This window comes from Pongo abelii, chromosome 2 (assembly GCF_028885655.2).
Source record: "Pongo abelii isolate AG06213 chromosome 2, NHGRI_mPonAbe1-v2.0_pri, whole genome shotgun sequence".
Classification (NCBI taxonomy): Eukaryota; Metazoa; Chordata; class Mammalia; order Primates; family Hominidae; genus Pongo; species Pongo abelii.
The window spans coordinates 8,121,005-8,131,359 of NC_085928.1; the positions used below are offsets into that span (position 1 = coordinate 8,121,005).

Sequence of the window (10,355 nt, forward strand, 5' to 3'; positions counted from 1 at the left end):
GATAGTACATTCCCTGTTGGGATGAGAGCTACCCATCTGCCCTCTGCCTGACAGAGGTTTCCATTCTAGGCACCAGAAGCTAGACATATGTTTATTCTTCCCTTTTCTAGTGTTTTTAAATATGGAGTCTTCAACCTTTCTCCTACCTACTTAGCTCTTTAGTTCCTGGGACTCCACATACAACCTACCTCAGTCGGTCTTCTTCACCACTATGAGAAGACTCATTTTCCTAAAAACACATATTCATCATGTGACTCCTCTGCTCAGTAGTCTTCTTTGGGCTCATTTACTATCTGTTCTAGAATCCCAGCTCTTCGGATCTTCCAGATTTCCCTTTTTTTCCTCCAACATAGATGCACTATTCTAGTTATTCTGTACATTTATCATCCACTTCTCACCAGCCCTTTACTCACATTCATTTTTCTACCTAGAATCTCTGATCTCATCCTTTAAACCTTTTCTAGGCTGGGCATGGTGGCTCATGCCTGTAATCCCAGCACTTTGGGAGGCCAAGGCAGGCGGATCACCTGAGGTCAGGAGTTCAAGACCAGCTTGGCCAACATGGCAAAACCCTGTCTCTACTAAAAGTACAAAAATTAGCTGGGTGTGGTGGTGGGCGCCCGTAATTCCAGCTACTGAGAAGGCTGAGGCAGGAGAATCTCTTGAACCCGGGAGGCGGAGGTTGCAGTGAGCCAAGACTGCGCCACTGCACTTCAGCCTGGGGGACAAGAGTGAGACTCCATCTCAAAAAACAAAAAACAAAAATAAAACCTTTTCTAATTCTGCCTCTCCTTAGATGCCCTGTCCAGGTTCCATCTTTATGTAGAGTAAACCTTCCCTTATGTCATCCTAAGTGCTAGAGATACAATATGAATAAAATAATTCCTACTCTCAAGGAACCCTACCTCCCTTTATTCTCCCTGTTTTTTACTCAGCTACAGCCACACTGACCTACTTTCTACCCCTCAGACATGCCAAGTTAATTCCCATCTTAAGAACCTCATACCTGCTATTTCCTCTACTTAAGACATTCTTCCCTCCACATTTTCACAAGGCTCTGTTTGTATCACTCAAGTTTCAGCCTTCATTGTTTAATAGAATTGAACAGGGGAGAGACCGTCCCTGACCATTCCAGCTTCACCAGCATTCAGGCACTCTGTCTTATACCCCTATTGATCTTCTTTGTTTTACTTCTCCATATGGGAAATCATCTTGCCTCCCCCACTCCTTAGAGTACAAACTCCTGAGGGCAGGCACTCTGTCTTGCTTACCACAATATTCCCAGTACTTTGAACATGTCTGGTACATAGCAGGCTCTCAGTAAATATTTGTTGACAGAAGTGTCCCAGACACTTGTGCTTGGCCATGGGGATGATGGACCCCTCTGGCCCTGGCATTCTAGGGCTCTGAATCGCAAACATCCAGGTGAGTGAGCTGGCCAGTTCTGGAATAAGCTACTGGTGACTGCCAGAAGGTTGGTTTCCACTGGTGTGTTGTCTTTTCATGAGGCTTGCTTAATTGTACCCTAGTTTTTGCCTCTCCCATATGTTGTTCAGAGGAGCCTAATGACTGTCTCAATATTATGGTTATGCTCAAAGCTAATCAGGGCTGTTGGCGTCGCTGCAAATACTGCACATTGAAAAGATTATGGAACAGCCATGTTGCCGTGTGATTTGGCCTTGAGACAAGCTATCTTTTCCAGAGACTAATAGCTGTACCCACTGGCACACCCTGTTAACCCAGGCCACTCAATTTCTTTGTGCTTCTATTCCTTTGTAGAATGGGTTTTGGGGGTTGGATGTAAATAATGCCAGGAAAGATATTCACAGAATTCATAAAATTCTAATCTTTTTTTTTCTCCTTAGATGTGAACGATTAGAAGAACAGCTAAATGACCTAACAGAGCTCCACCAGAATGAAATCTTGAACTTGAAGCAGGAACTGGCAAGCATGGAAGAAAAAATCGCATATCAGTCCTATGAACGGGCCCGGGACATCCAGGTTAGTATGAAAGAAAAGGTGTAAATGCAAAACACAGTAGGGTTAGAAAGAAAAAAGGAAAACAGTGGAAGGAAAGAGAAGGTAGAGAACAAAGAAAAGCTTATACCAACTGTATAAGAGTATACCTACTCTTAAAATGATTGAGATGCATTTCTCAAAAGTTTATACCATTTTGGGTTGGTGTGTCTGCTTGGTACTTGGGAAATGTTTCTTAGGATCACAGTAATCTCAGTGTATGGAAAACCACATGAATCCTATTTGTCCATTACTGCTTCAAAAGCAGCTCTGACAAGTATTAGGGCCATTTTGCCCTTGTCTTCTCCTTCTGTGGGAAAGGGGGCTTTTATTCCAGCTGCCAAATCCAAATCTCGCCACATTGCCTGACAGTTTGCAAGAATAACCCGTGAGGCAGTAATGTTTAATTAAGGCTAATAGCCCATCTATTTTATTCTGTGAGGAAGTAGAATATTTAATTTTTTCTTATTTCTATATGGAGGTATTTAGGGAATAGTTCTTAGTGGTTTCATATGAAAGCATTTTGAAAGATGCTAGTCTCGGAGAAGGGAAGTGGGCCAGAAAACTTGTATTACAACAGCCTAAAAGAATCAAGGGAATGTCTAGATCATTTACCCAGATGCCATCTTCTTCAGGCCCTGCTTATGTTTTAATTATTTTTTCCCTAAGATCCTTCTGGACTGGACAGCATCCACTGTCTGTCTGTAGTTGGCATCAGTCTGAAGTTGCCCAAGCTTTACCTCAAATCCCAGGAAACCAGGACCAGAAAAACTCAAGGCTCAGACCAATTTGGAGGATATCTGACCATAGCTAGGGAAATAGGTTCTATCCCTTGAATACTTTGGAATTAATTTAAACTCATGAGTGAAGGCTATGGCCTTGAGGAGAACAGACACTTTTTTTTTTTTTTTTGCGGGGGGGAATTAGGCATATGTTAAATGGAAGCTTTTTTCTAATTGCATATGTTATAAGACAAGTTGTTATTAGTTACTGGTGATTCTAAACATTAGACTTATTAATGTATTAGCACTTTATGTCACTAATGCGTTACTAATAACGTTTCATTAATGTATTAGTATTTTACACTATTTTCAAGTATTTTTTAGTAATTGAGCGATACAGAATATACAATCAGGTCTTGGTAATATAGATTTTTAAATTAAATAATATAAAGTTAAAAAATAGCAAGAACAGGCTGGGCATGGTGGCGTACACCTGTAATCCCAGGGGATTTGGGATTTTGGGAGGCCGAGGTGGGCGGATCACGAGGTAGGGAGATCGAGACCATCCTAACACGGTGAAACCCCATCTCTACTAAAAATACAAAAATTAGCCGGGCATGTTGGCGGGCACCTGTAGTCCCAGCTACTTGGGAGGCTGAGGCAGGAGAATGGCGTGAACCTGGGAGGTGGAGCTGGCAGTGAGCTGAGATCGCACCACTGCACTCTAGCCTGGGCAACAGAGCGAGACTCCGTCTCAAAAAAATAGCAAGAACAGACACTTTTAATGTTTGGTCTAGTGTGTGGGCATAGTGTCCTCTTTACAGAGGATCAACCTAAAGGAGAGTGTGCCCTTCTTAAGAAGGCAGATCAGAGATCCCTTTCCACTGATGTCAGGGATTGACTTGACTTAGAAAACACCAGGTAGTGTGTATAAGGAAGCATGTTCAAAGAATGTTCACTGCATCATTGTTATAGTGGAAAAGTTGAAAACAACCTAAAAATCTCCAAGAGGGGACTAGCTACATATATTATAACATAGCCTAGCCATACTATAAAATGCTAGGCAGCAGTTAAAAAAAAAATGAGGTAGATTCTGTGTATTGACATGGAGAGATCACCAGGACCCACTGTTGAATGAAAAAAAGCAAGTTGTGAATCGATTCCTATAGTATGATACTATTCCATATTTGGAAAAGCCAAACCCTGTAAAATATTTTAAAGAGGTTTATTCTGAGCCAATACAAGTAACCATGGCCTGGGGAACACAGTCTCAAGAGGTCCTGAGAAAATATGCCTGAAGCAGTTGGGTTACAGTTTGGCTTTATACATTTCAGGGAGACAGGAATTGTAGGTAAAATCCTAAATCAACACATGGAAATTATACATTGGTTTGGCCAAAAAAGGTGGGCCATCTCTAAGTAGGGGCTAACAAGTCATAGTGGGCTTTAGGAATTTTTTAGTTGGCAGTCGGTTGAAAGAGTTAAGCTTTGTGTAAAGACTTGAAGCCAGTACAAAAATGCCTAAGTTAACAGAGTCTGTTGTCTGTCATGTGATGCTATACCCGAGTCAGGTTGGAAAGAAAGCCACATTAATACCAGTTAATTTTTTTTAAAACTGATGAGATTTTATGGTTTGTAGGGTGAGATTTAACCCTTGTCTGGCATGGCCTTAGGTCTTGTTTATAATTTGATGTCTTACTGCCACAAAGAGTCCATTCTGTCAGTCTTATGATCTCTATTTTCACATTAATGCTGGTCATTTGTGCCGCAACTCAAAAAGGGAGGGGATATAATAAGGCATCTCCAGCCTCTTTCCCATCATTGCCAAGAACTCACTTTTTCAGGTTTCTTTGGGGTCCACTTTGGCCAAGAGGGAGTCCGTTCATTTGGCTGGGGGGCTTAGGATTTTATTTTTAGTTTACAGATAGGAAATAAAAATAATAATTCCATATATTTTCCTTGACACATATATGTATACACTTACACACATAAAAGGGTGAACACAAACAGTATTGCCTCAGGGACAGGGATTGGAATTGAAGGAAATGTCAAGAGAGACTATCCTATTTGAAATTTTTTATGTTGAACAAATATATTCTGTGAATATATTTTCAATGATTAATTTATTAATTTTCAATGAAAAAAGAGCATATATTTGTGGTCTTGTCATTAAAATGTTCTAGACTAGATAAATGTTAAGTGTGACCATTGCTTCCTGTGACTCATCCCACTGGAATGCAATGGAGGGCAATTTGGGGGAATAATAGTCACTTGAATAGTGAGTTATACATCTAGCCTTTTACATTCATTCAAGGCCCCAGCATATTTATAAAATCATTGGCATTGCTCAAGATGCATCTGGCTTGCCCAGGGGGCATGTCAGCATCTCAGAATACTTGTGAGCAGAAGGCTTAACTCTTCCCTGTTCTGGCCCACAGGAGGCCCTGGAGGCATGCCAGACACGCATCTCCAAGATGGAGCTACAGCAGCAGCAGCAGCAGGTGGTGCAGCTAGAAGGGCTGGAGAATGCCACTGCCCGGAACCTTCTGGGCAAACTCATCAACATCCTCCTGGCTGTCATGGCAGTCCTTTTGGTCTTTGTCTCCACTGTAGCCAACTGTGTGGTCCCCCTCATGAAGACTCGCAACAGGACGTTCAGCACTTTATTCCTTGTGGTTTTCATTGCCTTTCTCTGGAAGCACTGGGACGCCCTCTTCAGCTATGTGGAACGGTTCTTTTCATCCCCTAGATGATGCTGGCACAGAAGGCATTGTTCCCTACCCTCTGGCGAGTGCATGCAGCAGAGAGTTAGACAGCAACTTACCTACTCTGAAGTTTTCTACAACAACAAAAGAGTTGAGTGAATCTGTTTACATTTAGAATAATGTTTTTTTCTTCAAGAGACGCAATTGCAATAGTATTTTTTAGATTTTATCCAAGAAGTTTTTTGGGCGAAAATCTTGGATCATTTTTATGTAGCATGATTTTCCTTGGGATGCAAATCTTAAAACAGTCCTTTAATATGAACCAACAATCTGGAGCACACCGAAGGGCAATCTAAATTGTGGCTTGAAGGACTGCACTAAAACCCACTAAAAAGATGCGAAAACCTGATTAGGGCAAACCAGTTAAACCTAACACCCTGCCTTGTCTGGGCTCATCACCTCTCCCTATCCCAGACTAACTTTACTGTGAAATCCTACCACATTTCCATGTCTGAATTTTTGGATTCGGGGTGGATTTTCATTGTCCGTGGAAGAACACATGGATCTCTCTGGCTTTCTCACCCAAGTTGGCCACTTACGCTAACCCTGGAAGTATGATCACTTTTGAACCTGCCCCTTAACCTTGATGAGGATACAAAAGTGAAAGCATCATCCCCCAAAGGATTACTGCACAGTCCTACTACAGTATTTTTAAGTAGCCCTCTAAATACTTAATTTTAAGCAAAATCCCTTGGCCGCACTTTTAAGGTTTTTTTTATATGTGTATAGTTACCAACCTAAAAATAAAAAATCCGAACAGCATACTTGAAGAATGTAATACTCAAACTCTCAGTGCTTCCTTATGGTTTCTAATAGGATTTTTTATTATTGTTATTATTATTATTGGGTTTTTTTGGACAGGGTTGGGAGGGTCTTTTATTTTTCCTTTGAAATAAAGAAGTGATGTTTTTAAATGAAGAAATGTGTGGCTATTTAAGTGTGCTGCTCCCTCTTGTCTTGAAACAGTTTGAGTAAGAAAGTCTTGCTGTAAATGCTGCCCTCTGCCGCCTTTGTTTTGAGATGCAGTTTAAACTCCCTCTGGCTGCTGCTGCTGCTGCTTTTTGGTGTCCCAACATCCCTACGCCCCCGTTTTATGGGTTTGGCTTAGTTGAAGAGGAAAGGGTTGTGCAAGGAGAGCAGGAGGCTGTTTTCACAAACCAGTGTAGTAAAATAGGAAATTTTTTTTTTTTTTTTTTTTTTTTTGCCCCAAGAAAATGTTCATCCAGTGATCTTGGGCTGGGGTTGTCTTTAGGAAAAGTTGAGACTGTAAGAGTCATAAATAAGTCCTTGTGTTTCCTTAATTTATTTTGTTAACACCCCTAATTACAACCAAAGTGATGATGTGGAGTCTTCTGTCTTCATTTTGGCCCCAGCATTCTTAATTTCAAAGCTTTATTCTCTCTGCCTAAGAGAATCAACCAAAGGTGATTCTCCTAAAGAGCAGTGAAGGAAATGTCAGGTTAGCAGGACCCAAGTTTTGGGTGTGAAATGTTGCCAGCTTCCTATAATGTAAACGGACTTGTTAACCTAACCTAATTATGCTCAGTGGACTTCTATAGATGGTTTTGAAAAATGAACTGAGCTGCCTTCCCCCATCGCATAACCAGTTCCATCATCCTGGTGGAACTTGAACATTTAGAGTTTATCTAGAGAGCTTGGTTAATCTTTCCATATTATTTGTAGTATTGGTCACAAATGCTGTTCCCTCTTAGCCTCATTCTGTGCAACCAAGTGCATATAAGATGCCCTGAAAAGAGTAGCGAAGTATGCTTTCCCTGTTTCCCCTTACCAGGAAATTCCTTCAGAACTAGATTAGCATTGCCCTGCCTGTCTGAAAGGACAGTTTACCTAATGGTGCCAGCCTCCTTTTGCTTTGGCAAGCTGGATTTCTCAGAGCCAGCATGTTGCTTCCATAACTACTTTGATATTTTAACTCAGGTACCCCAGTCTTCATCCCAACCTCAGCTGATTGTAGTACACCTGCTAGCTCTGTTGCCCCCTCAAAACTGCACCCAGAGCAGGGCCACAAGGGTGCTTTTTCACTTTAAAAAAAAAATAATTAGAACCAATTCATGTTCATGCCAAAAACAAATTGTCCCCAAGCCTATATATATTAAAATGTTAATTTTGCCTAAAAATATCTCAGTGACTTTTTAGGCAGGTGTGCCAAAGGACACTATGAATTTTTTGAACTAACAGTTTCTCCTAACTTTCTGCTTTAGCATAATTGCTCAGAGTAGAGAGCCCCCACAAAGTTATTTAAAAGATGCCCTAGCAGCAATCCACCAGTTTTTTTAAGCTAGAACCTTTGAGTCCCCCAAACTGCCTGAAGACTTAAGTTTTGTGGGCACTGGAAGTCACTTTGATAGATGGATTGAAACTGTTCCTATTTGCCCTGGGACAGTTTCTATCAAAGGAAGGTTTTCACCTGTAGAAAGCCCCCTGCGCTCCAGCCAAATAGTCCCATGCTGACTTTCTATCTTCCTTTCTCAAACTGTCTTAGGAAGGACCTTCAGTGCAGATCAGGTGCAGTAATGGCTTTCTAGCCCTCTTGTCCCTTAATTATTCACCAGACGCAGAAGTTGTGTGCATTTAATGCTGTTTGTAACCATGCATCTATCTTCATTCTTTGCTATACCTTTTGCTGCCCATCCTGTTACTTTTGAGTTTCTTTCATTGTGGTTGTTCTTGGGTTCTTTTGTCTTTTCAGAGCTCTTCTATAACTTCGCTCTAATGGCTTAACAGTTGTTCCAGGTGGAAAGTTCCCCTCATTTGAATGCTCCTCTAAAAAAAAAAAAGAAAGAAAGAAAAGAAAACTATATTCATTCCCTTTAAAATGAAACATTCCTGGATTATTTGTCCATGCCTCTAGCCTGGGTGAGTGAAGATGGCTGTGTTGGCCTGGGTGATTGTTCAGGTTGTAGAATGTGCATTTTACATTGTTCATGATAATTGAAGGGTACTTCTGTCTGCTCCAATTTCCATTCCTTGGTATATTCATTATGTCCTAGTAAGGAAGGCTTTCTACTCTACTGGCTCCTTAAGAAGCAAAAGTAGGTTAAATTTTATACTTCACTGACTAGGGTCTTCTCTCTCCCCTGTTCTAAATGGAGTAAAAGTCTGATGCCAAGACAAACATTGGGAGCGAGCCTTCCTCACTAGCCATGTCCAAATAACGAGCGTATTTTCATGTGGTCTTCGCTGCATTTGGTTTTGTTTCTGATTTCATGTTCCTTTGAGGTACAGTCAGGTGAAAATGCCGAGTTCTGAGAGAGTTCCAATGAGGAGCTGCCTTTCAGCTTTGGAAAATATGCATCTAAAACAAAACCAAACATTGTAATCTGACACAGGCAAAATTATGGTTCCCACACCCCAACCCCAAATGAAACCTGGGATTTTGAATGTGGCTCTAAGAGTTAACATTGCTGTCTGTATGTCGTGTATGCTAGGTGATATCCTCAGTAGGGATTGACTACTAGACTGTAAGTGTGTTTTATCAAAGTGTGTAAGAATAAAAACTCACTTGCACGAATTGAAACGTAAAGAAATGACACTTGTGAACGTGTGAACGTTAACACTGTAGTTGATAGATCTTAAGCTGCTAATTGTTGAGAGAGATTTAAATTTATGTTCTGTCTGGTCGCTGCAGATTCTCAGCAGCACTTTTACTGTATATAGAAATTGAAATAAAGACCTCAGCTATTAACCTGGTGGTCAGACTCATGTTTGTTTTGCTTTTTATTTTTGAAACATTTAACGTATATAGTTTTACATGCATGTAATGCATTATTATCCAGCCTAGTGCCACCTGTAGTTTTGTTATAGAAATAGTAATTTCTATTAGGACTTTTTCCTGATGATCTCTGGGAGGCCTCTGGAAATCCTGAAGTCCTAAACTTGCCTTTGACCTGGTAGCAAGCAGAGACATGATGACTCGGTCCTTCACAGCTCCAGTCTGAACGTCGAGAGCTTTAGTCCCACTTCTGGCTTTCTAGCTGTGTGCCTCTTACCCAATGTATAAACTAGTGATACCACACCACCCAACTTGATCCTACAGGTGGATGTTGTGAGAGCAAAGGATACATCTTGTGAAATCTTTGAAAATTCCCCTTAAAATATGGGCCAGGCTGCTATGTACAGATATGCAGGTTGTATATTGCCCAACCCTGGGAGGGCTTCATAAATCTGATAAACTGTGAACAACATCCAGGAGTTGTGTAGTGCATACGGGACACAGAGCTGCCATGATAATGGGTGATACATAATTTCAAAACCTGCTTTATTTTTATCCTTTAAAAACCTTGGAGACTTACTGAATGCCAGTAAAAACTGGGTGTGGTGGCTCTCATACCTGTAATCCCAAAACTTTGGGAGGACAAGGTTGGAGGATTACTTGAGGCCAGGAGTTTGATACCAACCTGGGCAACATAGTGAGACCCCCATCTCTACAAAAAATAAATTTAGCTAGGTGTGGTGGCAGGCACCTGTAGTCCCAGCTACTCAGGAGGCTGAGGTGGTAGCATCACTCAAGCTCATGAGTTTGAGATTATAGTGAGCTATGATTACACCACTGCACTCTAGCCTAGGTGGCAGAGCAAGACCCTGTCTCAAAAAAAGAAAACTTCCGAGAGTGGAAGGCAGATGACATAAATTTGAGAAGCTGTGGTGTAGAAAACAGATTGGGGAGGCAGAGGAAGGTATGGCCAACTAGAAATGCATGCTTCACCTGAAGGGTTCAAATATACTTAAATCCTATGGGCCAAACTAAACATTTAGCTGACTTGTAACCCCAATTCTATAGTGAAGAATAGCTAACGTTAATATTGAGTATTTACTGAGTGCCAGACATCATT

General features: G+C 41.1%; 1 protein-coding gene across 20 annotated transcripts in view; it reads left to right on the forward strand.

Annotated features, from left to right (window-relative positions):
- Positions 1-9,208, forward strand: part of TMCC1 (transmembrane and coiled-coil domain family 1) — a 247,588-nt gene extending 238,380 nt beyond the window's left edge. For all 20 annotated transcript variants that reach the window (XM_024244922.3, XM_054550518.2, XM_054550524.2 and 17 more), the window contains 2 exons: positions 1,866-2,001; positions 5,176-9,208. In XM_024244922.3, coding sequence (XP_024100690.1) covers positions 1,866-2,001; positions 5,176-5,490 — 451 coding nt within the window. In that variant the 3' untranslated portion in view covers positions 5,491-9,208. The remainder of the gene's footprint in view (positions 1-1,865; positions 2,002-5,175) is intronic.
- The last annotated feature ends 1,147 nt before the right edge of the window (positions 9,209-10,355 follow it).